At 55.5% G+C, this 12,497-nt stretch overlaps 1 protein-coding gene across 1 annotated transcript in view; it reads left to right on the top strand.

Annotated features, from left to right (window-relative positions):
- DNAH1 (dynein, axonemal, heavy chain 1) overlaps positions 1-12,497 on the top strand; it is a 57,214-nt gene that overhangs the window by 30,182 nt on the left and 14,535 nt on the right. The window contains exons 36-49 of the mRNA XM_004676571.2: positions 883-1,060; positions 1,695-1,889; positions 1,975-2,094; positions 2,330-2,488; positions 2,658-2,765; positions 3,642-3,782; positions 3,925-4,085; positions 4,496-4,653; positions 4,946-5,119; positions 5,483-5,521; positions 8,071-8,249; positions 10,097-10,327; positions 11,016-11,212; positions 11,730-11,865. Of these exons, the coding sequence (XP_004676628.1) occupies positions 883-1,060; positions 1,695-1,889; positions 1,975-2,094; positions 2,330-2,488; positions 2,658-2,765; positions 3,642-3,782; positions 3,925-4,085; positions 4,496-4,653; positions 4,946-5,119; positions 5,483-5,521; positions 8,071-8,249; positions 10,097-10,327; positions 11,016-11,212; positions 11,730-11,865 (2,176 nt within the window). The remainder of the gene's footprint in view (positions 1-882; positions 1,061-1,694; positions 1,890-1,974; positions 2,095-2,329; positions 2,489-2,657; positions 2,766-3,641; positions 3,783-3,924; positions 4,086-4,495; positions 4,654-4,945; positions 5,120-5,482; positions 5,522-8,070; positions 8,250-10,096; positions 10,328-11,015; positions 11,213-11,729; positions 11,866-12,497) is intronic.

The following is a 12,497-nucleotide window of genomic DNA, read 5'->3' as shown; positions in this document are numbered from 1 at the left end:
TATATATATAATTTTTTTTTAGCTAAACGTTTTAATTTCAATTTGGACAAGTATTGGAAAAACCAGTTGCACCATTCTTAAGAGTTGCACATGCCAAGGGTCCAGTAAAGGTTGACTGCTGCCCTTACCCCAGGAGAGCCTGGAAACTCCTCCCAGTGGCCTCTACTCCCAGGCTGAGATGTGCATTTTAGGGGAAGAGCATTGAGTTGAGAGAGGGGCCACTGGGTGGATTCCCTCCATAGGGCCGCTCCCCAGGGTCTTTTCTCTGGGGCGCTTTTGTGTTTCCAAAGAAGCCTCTGGTCTCCTCCAGTAGGGATGCTAACTGGTGGGGGCAAGAGTCACCCATCTTTCTGAATGTGGACGTGTACTGCTTCCCCCATTTCTGGAAAGACCTCACCCACGCCCACTCTCAGCTCCTATAAGGGGAGGCAGGGAAGCTAGAGATGAGATGTTCCCCTAGTCACCCTCTTTCCTGGCATTTGGTGCCTCTGAAGTCTGAGCCTTCCTGGATCGGAATTGGAAGGAGACACATCTTAAACCCCCACTTTCTCTGATAAATCGTGTGCCCCTTTTCTCCACCTCCTTCTGCCTTCCAGCACTGTATGGACCTCCATGCCTGCAGTTCCCACTTCCTCATTTCAGGGATCACCTTTTACCTTCCTTTAATGTAACTTGAGCGGGGAATCGACAGGGAGAGAATGTAAGAACCTCTTATTATTACACCATGTTATACCAGGGAGTCCCATTTCTCCATTATGATTTTCAAATGAATGAAGATACTGACGAAGAAGTAAGCAGAGCAGGGCCAGCCTGTGGCCAGGTTTCCCTGGGAGCTGTCTGTCCTGCCTTCATCTACTAACCTCTCCTCCCTGGTGATTTCAGGACAGATGGGATTTTCTCCTCCCTTATCCGGGCGGGGGCCATAGCCTCAGACACCAGCAAGAAGTGGTACATGTTTGATGGGCCAGTGGATGCCATCTGGATTGAGAACATGAACACGGTGCTGGATGACAACAAGAAGCTGTGCCTCAGCTCTGGGGAGATCATCAAGCTCACAGAGGTGCAGCCGCCCACTGGGGCCAGGACAGCCACCCTCCAAGGTCCCAGGGCAGATGCTGCCTTGTGGTGCACTTTCAGTCTGGGCGGGTATCCCGTGCCCTGAGCCCGGGGGATGGGTAGTTCAGATCCATTGTGTGCTGGGCTAGGCTCCCACATCTGGGAGGGGTGTCCCTGGCACGTGCCTGGTATGTAAGGAACAGTTCTCATAGAAGGAGGGGTACGGGAGTAAGAGCAGTTCGCAGTGTCAGTACTGACCCTATTGCTTGCATCTTACGAGGACCTGGAGGTCACTGTGAACTGGGCTTGGGTGCAGGTACAGGGAGCAGAGCAGAGCACACAGCTCCCATCAGATTTTCCCAGGGCTCCGGGGCACCGACATGCTCAGTCCCCAGCTGGCAACAGGGCTCCCAGGAATCTCCTGGCTTTGACTCTTGCTCAGGGACCCAGGGAGGGCTGTTACCAGTGGAGGCCAAGGGATCCCTGCATCCCATCCCAGTACTGCCCCGGCCCCCCACCTGCCCTGGCCCACCACAGCTGCAGGATAGGCCACTCCTTTCTGGGGCCCTGCAGCCCTCTTCCTGGCCTTAGAGCTGGCTGCCTGGCCCCCTCACTCAATTTGTCTTGGCACCTGCCAGGCAATGACCATGATGTTCGAGGTACAGGACTTGGCAGTCGCTTCACCCGCCACAGTGTCCCGCTGTGGCATGGTGTATCTGGAGCCCAGCATCCTGGGGCTCATGCCCTTTGTGGAGTGCTGGCTGAAGAGGCTCCCCGCCTTTCTCAAACCCTACGAGGAAATGTTCATGGGCCTCTTTGTTACCTTCCTGGAGGTAAGCAAGGCCACAGTGTGCCTGGCTCAGGTGGGGCAACGGGGCATTGTAATCAGTCACGACAGCCAGGCACTCACTCCCGCAGGCCTCCATCATGTTCGTTCGGTCCTCGGTGAAGGAGGTAATCGCATCAACCAACAGCAACCTGACCATGAGCCTCCTGAAGCTGCTGGACTGCTTCTTCACCCCCTTTCTGCCTAAAGAGGTACAGTTCTGAGCAGGAAGGGGGGCAGGGAGGGCGAGGAGGGGCAACTCCTCTGGCCCCCTGCCCTCCTTGCCTGGACCATTGAGGGCCCTGAATCCTTGAGTCGTGGGGCGGCCACCCAGTTTGCCGCAGGAACAGACTGACGAGGCCAGAGATGCCTTTGCCCTCCGTCCCCCTTCCGCAGGCCCCTCCGCACTGCTCCTGCCTTAGCCCGATGCTGCTCCTCTGTCCTCAGGGCCTCAAGAAAGTATCCCCTGAAAAGCTCAGTCGCATCCCAGAGCTGATCGAACCCTGGTTCATCTTCTCCCTGATCTGGAGTGTGGGTGCCACAGGGGACAGTAACAGTCGCTCCAGCTTCAACAACTGGCTCAGGCTCAAGATGCTGATGGAGAATGTGAGAGACCCCCACCCCCACCCCAACTCCTGTCCAGGCTGGGCTCTTAGGCCTAGAATGGGTGTGCCCAACCATATTCCGGGATGGCCCCCGGGGGCCCGAGGCCAAGGGAAATGTAACCTTGAAAGCTACTGGGCCTCACTGCCTGATTTTCTCCGGGTCCCCTCAGCTGACACTGTGCTTCCCAGAGGAGGGGCTGGTGTTTGATTATAGGCTGGACGATGCGGGCATCAGCAACACCAGCAATGACGAGGATGAAGATGAGGAGAACAAGAAGGTGACTGTGGACCTGCCTAGAGGGGGTGGGGCAGGGAGCGTCCTACTGGGTGGTGACGAAAAACTACAGAGTGGAGGCCACATTGAAGGCTGGGGTTACTTATGCCATCCCACAAATCCTCATAGACCCATGGGGTGGTTGTTATTGTGCCTGTTTCCAGACAAGGGGATGGAGGCTCGGAACAGTCACACCTGGCTAGTGAGTGGCGGAGCTGGACTCGATCTGGGATTGGGAGATGTCAGACATCCCACCACACACCCCCCCTCCTCCATGTTGATGTTGAGCTCTGGGGGAACCCTCTTTTTTCCATCTAAAAACCTTCTCTCCCGGGGCTATGCTCCCTAAACATGGAGGAGCAGACCTTGTATTCTGCCGCATCATCTCCATTCCTCCTATCATCCAGCAAGGGCTCTATAAGGCTCTTCTCATTCCAGAATTAGGCCAGAGAAGTATCTACAGAGACAGTCTCTGTGCAGGGTCCTGCTGGGGGATTCCCAGGACACATAGCCAGAGTTGTCTCATGAGCTGTGCTGGTTTATTATTATGAGTCACCCCAGCCCCATCAAGAGGGTCTGCAGGCTGGGTCAGGGCTGCAGTGAACGGATTCACGGCACAGGTAGGGACAGCAGGGAAGACCAGCCCGTCAGTGCTAGATGATCACAGCACCCATGAGTCTGACCCTACCGCTGCACTGAGTAGCCTGATACTAACCAGCAAATGCTAATTCCAAAGTACCTCCTTTTGCTTCAGACCTGAGATTGGCAGTACCTGGGGAGTCCCCACCTATGCAGAGTGGGGAGGGAGATTCCTGTTTCTGTCTAGTTCCTGGGCCCTGGGAGGGGTTCCGGGCCCATCCCAAGCCGCCTGTGGTTCCAGGTTGCCTGGGTGAAGTGGATGGACTCCTCGACTCCTTTCACCATGATACCAGATACCAACTACTGCAACATCATTGTGCCCACCATGGACACTGTGCGGATGTCCTACCTGCTGGGCCTGCTGCTCACCAACAACAAGCCTGTGAGTGCCCCACCACACACTGCCTCACCCCACAGCAGAGCCATGGTCTGGCGTGGCTGACCTCCTACACTGACAGGGTGGCAGCTCCCTATATGTCAGGCTCTGTGCCAGCACTGTCTTTGGGTGGCGCCCACTCTTCCAGGTGCTGTGCATCGGGCCGACAGGCACGGGGAAGACCCTTACCATCTCTGACATGCTCCTTAAGAACTTACCATTGAAATACATCAGCCACTTCCTCACCTTCTCAGCCTGTACCTCCGCCAACCAAACCCAGGATCTCATCGACAGCAAGCTGGACAAGAGGCAGGGCACCCCTTCTTCCTTCCTCGACCCTGATGTCCTTCCAGACTGGATGAACCAGCTGCTATTCATCTCCCCACCAAATTAGGCTCCTGGGTTTGCCAGACACCTCTAGTGTGTGTGTTGGTGGGAGCGCTGAGGAGGGGAAGGGCGTGGGAGAGTGCTTCCCCAGCTCATCCTGGGCTGGACTCTTGGGCAGGACCTGTTACCTGTCTACCTGGGAGAGTAAGACTCACTTTGAGAGATGCTAAACTTGAGACAGCCAGGTGTGAAGCCTCAGGATTTTTCAAGGTGTTCAGCGATTCAGAAACAGCTGAAGTTAGGGAGCACTTCCCAAAGGCAGAGGTAGCATCCCCTGAATTCCCAGAGGACCCTGTGCCCGTGGGTGCTCACAACCCTTCCCCCCCCAATAGGCGGAAGGGTGTGTTCGGGCCACCCCTGGGGCGTAACTTCATCTTCTTCATCGATGACCTGAACATGCCGGCCCTGGAGACGTATGGCGCCCAGCCGCCCATCGAGCTGCTGCGCCAGTGGATGGACCACCAAGGCTGGTACGACCGCAAGACCATCGGTGCGTGCCGGGCAGCCGGGCCAGTGGGCGTGGGGGTGGGGCGGGCTGGGCAGGGCGCTCAGTGGGCCCAGGAGCCATGGGATATTTTCTTTTAAAATCAAATAATTTCTTTTTCTTCATACCAATAGTTATGAATTATTACTATTACTATTACTATTATTATTACTATTATTATTATTATCATTATTTTGTAATGGAGGAGGCGGCTATGAAGTCAGAAGTCCCTAGGGCCTGCTAGATGATAAAGCAGGGCAGGGCAGGGCCCCTTCCTGATTTCCTGACCCCGCTCCAGGAGCTTTCAAGAACGTGGTGGACATCAACTTTATCTGTGCCCTGGGCCCCCCGGGGGGAGGCAGGAATCCCATCACCCCAAGATTGACACGCCACTTCAACTACCTGTCCTTTGCTGAACTGGATGAGATGAGCAAGAAACGCATTTTCTCCACAATCCTGGGCAGTTGGATGGGTGAGCTTTGGGCAGGGGTGCTGGAGGAGGCTGTGGGCAAGCAGAGCTATACTGAGGACAGCTGGGCAGCTACAGAAAGGGCAGAATGACCGAGCCACTGACCTCAGCCTTGGCTTCACCCTTACTCAGCTATGTTACCTTGGCAAATTTATGAACCTCTCTGAGCCTTGGTTTCTCCATTTGTAAAGTGGGGTGATAACATTAGTGCCCACACATCCAGGTTGGAGGTGGGGGTTACAGCACTGAATAGGTAGGATGGTTGGGGCTGTTTTGGGATCTGTCTAGCTGGGCACCGCCAGCTGAGGGGGCTTTAGCAAGGGGCCCACCTAATTCTGAGCCCGTGTCTCTCCCTCAACCCTCTAGATGGACTCCTCGGAGAAAAAAGTTACCGGGAGCCTGTGCGTAAGTGCAACCTGGGTAGGGCCTGGGAGGGTCTGGATGGGGCGGGGGGCTCTGGTTCCAGGGTGGGCTCCAGTTGGGTGTGGCCGAGGCTGGGTACCAGGGGCCACAGTGAGCTGTCCTCAGACATTTGTGAGGACACTGGGCCTTTGCTAATGCAAAGCTTAGTGTGACACTGATGGTCTTCAGAGGCTTGTCCCCCTCATTCTTTTTTTTTTTTAAAGATTTATTTCTTTATGCATACAGAACTGGGGTGCAGGCCAGAGGTGCAGGTAGTGAGAGAATTCACGAGACTGAGTGCAGAGCAGAACAGGCAGATGTACTGAAGTACACTGCTGAGGGAGCAGCGGGCGGGTCAGGAGAGGTCTGCCACGCCATGTGGGGCAGCTCCCTGGCTGGGGATCCAACTCAAGCTGCAGTGGCTGCAAACAGCTTCACACTGTTGCACCACCAGGGAGGGCCCCCACCATCCTTACAGCCAGTCAGCCCTTTAGAGCCTCGTTTCGCGGCCTACCCACAGTAGAAGCAAATTAATGCAAGTCAAATAAATGGATAAAGGAATCCAACAGACTTCCTCCCTGGGTCAAGAGCTAGAAGTTTCAGAGAGAGCCAGCCTTCCCCACAGAGAGGGCATGAGCCTGAGCAGGGGTCAGCGTCCTCCATGTGGCACGCTCATGCCACGTGATCTGTTGGTCACTGCAGCAGGGTGACTGACCACCTCAGACCGCTGCCCCCACCTGGCGTTCCAGACTCCTCGCCCCGGCTGAGACACCAACAGAAGGCGGTGCCTGTGTAGGCACCATATCCACTGCTCCCCTGCACCAGGGTCACTGGCATGAGCTTCCTTGCTCCTGGGCAAGGCCAGGCCCTCCTTTTAGGCTTGCTGTCTGCCCGAAGACGCGGCCCCACCCCCAGTTCCCCAGTGCCAGTATTCCCTTCTCCACTGGGCCATTCCGTCGACACGCAGACATGTCCCAGCTTCTCCCATCTTAACAACAGCAACAAAACAGCCTCTCCTAGCCCCCTTCCCACCCACCCCAAGCCATGCTTCATTTCTCTGTTCATCATGACAGAAAAGCACTCAAAATTCGTCTCTTCCTGCTGGTGCTAGTCCTCTCCCACTTTCCCTTGAGCCCCGCCATTGCTAGGACAGTGGTCTTGTCACCATGGGCTCGGTCAGTTCTCGGTGCTCACCTTCTCTGGGATTGCTGTCCAGCTGCTTCTCCCTAGCTAGGCTCTCCTTGGGCAGTCTCACCCGCCCTTGGCAGTAGCCCCCCGCCCCCCAACTCCCATTGCTGATGAGACCAGCACTGTGTCTTCACACCTCTCTCCTGAGCTCCCAACCCCACCTCCCTATCTGAGGTGCTGGGCACCACAGGCTGAACATGTCTAAGTGCAGCCACTGCCCCACCCCTGCATCTCAGGTGCCGGCCCCATCCTCCGAGACTCGGCTCACCTCCCTCTCCCTCACAGACCTGGTTCTCATGTCAGGAGTCCTGCTGGGTCTCCCTGCAGGGCCAGCTGAGTCCGGTAAAGCCCACCACCCCGCTCACCAGGCCATGGCCGCAGCCTCCTCCAGTGGCAGCGAGAGGGACCCAGTCAGATGAACTCAGACCTCATCCTTTTCAGTTCAGCTGGCTGCTACCAGGACTTGCAGGAAAAAGGTCAAGTCCTGGTAGCAGCCAGCTGAACTGAGTGGCCCTTCATCACTCCTCAGCTCTAGCCCCTCCTAAGGGGCATCAGTGTGCCCCTGCTGCCCTCCCGGAAGCACGCCTCCAGTTCCTGCTTGCCTCTCCCTTCTCAGGTCTCTGCTTGAGTGCCCTCCTCCAGACATCCTCCGCCAGCTTTTATGTCAATACCCACACCCCAGGCTCTCCCAAGCCTCTCCTGCGGCACATTTCTCCATAGTACCCCGTCGTCCCTTACGGTCCACGGAGGGGCATCTGCCTGTCTCCCCATGAGAATATCTGTCGAGGTTGAAGAGAGTGTCTGGGGGAGCAGTCCTCTGTGTCCAGGAGTTAGAACAGACCTCTCTTTGGGGATACTGACACTTTAATTTCCTCATTTCTGAGGACTCCCTTTACCCCAAGTTTCACCTCACAGTATTTTTCAAAGAGCAAGCAAATCAGTTATAGGATGGTGAAAATTCAGGCTGAAGTTTGCAGTAGCTCCAACAGTCGCAGCAGCTAAGTGCCTGTCCGCCCTTGTGCACCGCGTGCCCTCCCAGGACATGGCTCAGAGCGGACCCAGCCTCCTAGGGCCAGGCAGCCATGGCCCCACCCAGCACCCCACTGGTGTCCCCACATTCATGAGCATACTCCAGGGCTCGTGTGCGGGACAGCCTACATTGTTAATAGGTTGTAAGAGGGGGCGTCAGAGTGGGAGATCCCTCACTCTGTGGTGGAGGTGGCATCTGAGAGGGACTAGAGGCTGGAGAATGGGCATGTGGGACGAAGACGTAACCTCTGTCAAAATAAGGGGCGTAGGGTCTGCAGAGGCTGCACAGAAAGCTTATACCTGTGTGACTTAGGCCCGCTGTCCTGTTTCCACAGTTGGGGCCCCCAACATCACCCACTTCACAGATCCCCTTGTGGAAGCCACCATCCTGGTATACTCTACCATCACGTCCCAGCTGCTGCCCACCCCAGCCAAGTCCCACTACACCTTCAACCTGAGGGACCTCTCCAAAGTCTTCCAGGGCATGCTCATGGCCGAGCCATCCAAGGTCGAGGTGAGGAGCTGGCAGGTCCCTGCCTCCCCAGTGGCCAGTGAGGCATACCCACACATTTCTTCCATGACACCAATTTTAGGCCTCCTGTCCAAATACGCCCCAGCTTTTTTTTTTTTTTTTTTAAGATTTATTTTTATTTATGAATGCAAGAACTGGGGTGCAGGCCAGAGGTGCAAAGGGTAAGATTATTCACCAAAGACAGAGTGGGGAACACTGCTGAGGGGAGCAGCAGGTGAGACAGGAGAGGTCTGCTGCACCTTGTGGCCAGGATTGAACTCAGTGGGTGGCCATAGCTTGATAGCACAGAGACTTTAACCCCTGCACCACCCCAGAGGCCTGGATAAGTTCATTTTAAATCAAAGGGCACATGTGACTATTTACCTCTCTGTGGTCTCCAGGGAAGAAAATTGTAACTCAGACACTTTATACCCTCCAATACGAGTTGTTCTACAGTATATCAGTATCAGCCACTGTGGCTGGAAATAGCTTGACATTGCTGAGAATTTAACCCCTTTGCCACCAGGGATGTTCCCTGCTTTAAATCTTTTAAAAAGGTATTTATCTTCTTTGTTGCTATTAAAAATGGGAATTTCTCTACTATATCAGCTGATTTCTTTATGCTAATTTTGTCTTACTGAAATCTTTTAATGTTTGGGTTTAAATTTTAAAATTATTTTGTCATTGATTCCCTGGGGTTTTCTAAGTATTCAGTAACTGTAAATAGAGATAGTTTTACTTATTCTTTTCCAGTTCTTTTTCCTCCAATTACTGTCTCTCATCTAGTTTCATTTTGTAATACCTCCAGACCATACACTGCTGCAGGGAACAGCAGTCTAGACAGGAGAGGTCTGCTGTGCCATGTGGGTCAGCTCCCTGGCCAGGATCAAACTCAGGCCACAGTGACTGAGGATATCTTAATAGCACTGAGACTTTACCCCTGCACCACCAGGGAGTCTCTACTCCCCAGCGCTGATCAGGCCAGGTCCTCATGGCAGGCACCAGCACCTCAGAAACTCTAGCTGAAGCCCATCTTGCAGATCAAATCCATGCCTAGGAAATAGGGGCAAGGAGGGGTCACACGAGAGTAAGGCAAGGAGGGAGAGAGTTCCTGATGGTAGTGGGTGTGTAAGATTTGGGGGAAAGAGTAAGTGGGGTGCCTTCCAGGAATCAAAGATACCCCAATGGAAGGAACAGGAAAGATGGCAGGGAGTAGGGTGTCAGTTGTGCTGGGTTGAGGTAGAGGGGGAGAGTGTCCTGGGTGTGATGGGGACCCAAGTGGGTAAGGAGGGGGCAGATTTGCATTTTGGAATGGGGAATGGATGGGTCAGTGTGTGCACATCTGGGGGCTGCTGAGAGAGGGTGGACAGGACAGAAGCTGACCCTTGCCAAGCTGTTGCCCAAGAAATGGAGAGAAGCGTTTGAGGGCTTCCAAGGGAAAGATGGGGGAGCCTGGATGGAGGTGGCAGCCCACTGAGGTGGGGGCAGTCAGTGAGGCTTGCTGAATCGGGGGTCAGGAAGGTGTGAGGAGAATTAGGCATCCCTCCTAGAACTGGGGGATTGGGTGCCATGAGTGCTTTAAGAATGGAGAAGCATTGGCCAGCTAATGGTGCCAGGGGCCCAGATTGTACTTGGTCAGTTGGGCCTGGAGCAAGAGGTGGCCAGGTCCAGGCAGCACCACGTGGCTCATTCTGTTCTTAGCACCGACACCTCATAGCAGCCCTCACGGGGTCCTGGCCAGGTCTTGCTGGGAGAGCAGGAGCTATGCTCCCAGCCATTCTCCCACCCCTGGTGTATGGAGAAGTGATTGAGGGCCCAGGCCCAGGGTGACGATGTTGGGGTGGTCGCAGGACAAGGTACAGCTGCTTCGACTGTGGTATCACGAGAACTGCCGCGTGTTCCGCGACCGCCTGGTGAATGAGGAGGACCGCGGCTGGTTTGACAAGCTCCTGGAGATGCAGATGGGACAGTGGGAGGTGGCCTTTGATGAGGTCTGCCCCTTCCAGCCCATCCTCTATGGGGACTTCATGTGGCCCGGCTCCGATGTCAAGTCCTATGAGCTCATCACCAGTGAGAAAAAGGTGAGGGGCCGATGGACTACCTGGTCGGGTTTTCTTCTCTCCACCCCCCACCCTCTGCAGTGATGCAGGCCTTCTGTGGTGACTGCTAGTGGACCGTGACGCTGCGGCAGAGGCTCAGAGTTAGGAGCCCTGGGTTAGGAGGCTGGCTCGTGGCATCAGGCCAGGACTGGCTCGGAGTGTGGTTCCTGTCGGTGAGAGCAGCAACCCAGCTGCCCCGTCTCCAAGAACAGCCCACGATTAACAGCAACCAGCACTGTAACAGGAGCATTCTGTGCCTTTTTGAGGGGCTCTCATTCCTCCCACAGAGGGGCCAGCAGGGTCCCTGGGCTCGAGTCCAGGCCAGGGCCTCAAGAAGGCAGAAGGAAACGTCCTTCAGTGGTGTCGGCGCCGAGCACAGAGTGTGCTTCCTGAGGGTTTCTCTCTCACACATCCCCTATCTCTTGGGAGTGCCCTCCAGGGTCCCAGAGCAGCACTTTCTGGCAAATTCCTAAGTCAGAAGACAGGGCTGTGACCCTGACCCTTGGGTCTCAATGTGTCCAATGGGTCAGGCCTAATTCAGACGAACCTGACCTCTTAAGAGTCAACACCCTTCATGTGGGGAGGAGCAGGGCTGGCCAGAGGAGGGGGTGTGCCCCCAGTGCCTGGGAACACGGGGAGCATCCAGCTTTCCCATCCTCCCGGCCCCCAGATGATGCAGGTGATCGAGGAGTACATGGAGGACTACAACCAGATCAACACAACCAAGCTGAAGCTGGTGCTCTTCATGGACGCCATGAGCCACATCTGCCGCATCAGCCGCACCCTTCGCCAGGCACTGGGCAATGCGCTCCTGCTGGGCGTGGGCGGCAGCGGCCGCAGCTCCCTCACACGACTCGCCTCGCACATGTGAGGGCCCCAGATGTGGGGGGCAGTGGGTGGCTGACGGCAGGCTGTTGGCTCTGTCTGTGCTCTTCCGTGGTGGCAGGAGCGGGGGAGAGACCCGCCCTACATCAGACCCACCCAAGCCCTAGGGCTTCTGGAAGGACTGAGAATGGGACCCGAGCTCCAAGGAGAGGCAGCAGCAATGTCCAATGGTGCTGTGGGGACAGGAGCGTAGCTGTGTCCGTCCGGGATGCTTCTTAGAGGAGGTGGCCCTGGGCCTGCTCTCAGAGTCACAGCTACCACAGCTGGGAGCATGGACAGGAAGGACATTCCAGACTGCTGTACTTTTTTTTTTCTTGGGCTGTGGAAGGCCCTGAACAAAGATGAGGAGACAAAACATAGGTTCAGGGACTGTAGAGCCTTCAAGTCTTCCCAGGAAGGGAACAAGATTCTGGCCAGCTGGGGTGGTGTGGGCACCTACCAGCCCCTCAGCATTTGACCCTGACCTCTGACCCTCCTCTACCCAAATATCTATCCTCAGGGCCGAATATGAGTGCTTCCAGATTGAGCTGTCTAAGAACTATGGCATGACTGAATGGCGTGAAGATGTCAAGAGGGTCTTGCTCAAGGCTGGCCTACAAAACCTGCCCATCACTTTCCTGTTCTCGGACACCCAGGTGCCACTACCATGGGCAATGGGCAGGGTCCAGGGTGGGCTGGATACAACCTCATCCCATTGTGGCATCCTGGAAAGCAGTCCTTTATGCCCAGGTTAGAGTGAGTTGAACTGGATCTTGGGAGGGACCACTGGAATCTGGTAGAGCCACATAGGGGCATAGGACCCAACCCAGCCTGACAGAACTGAGCCCATAGATCAGCATACAGAAGGCTCCTGGCACCATGGCTGACCATAGGTGGCCAATGGTCACTGGCCAAGGGCTTCCTCTCTCTAGCACCACAGGTCTTACACCAAAGCATTATGCCCAAGCTGCTCCCTCTGGAACTCCCCAGGCATGACGCCTCTCCCCAGGTCTCTGAGACAAGAAGTTGTGGGTCTGGGGTCTCAAGACATACAGGGCAACACTTACCACAGCTGTGATCAGGGAGGAGCTGAGACTGATGTCTGAAATGTGTCCCACCTGGTGGAAGGTCTCCTCTGCTCCAAGCCTTACCCCTCACCCAGGGCTGCCTTTACATAGTTTAGGCAAGTGGGGCTACCCTCTGGCACAGACCAGACTCTGGCCATGTAAGATGACCAGGCACCCCTTTTTGCCTGTGGCCTGGTTTTCTCCTATGAGTAAACTGAGGC

Source organism: Condylura cristata, unplaced genomic scaffold (genome assembly GCF_000260355.1).
Source record: "Condylura cristata isolate star-nosed mole 26May11 unplaced genomic scaffold, ConCri1.0 scaffold00004, whole genome shotgun sequence".
Taxonomy (NCBI): Eukaryota; Metazoa; Chordata; class Mammalia; order Eulipotyphla; family Talpidae; genus Condylura; species Condylura cristata.
Note: the sequence above shows the minus strand (reverse complement) of the source record. Positions and strands in the feature narration are given on the sequence as shown.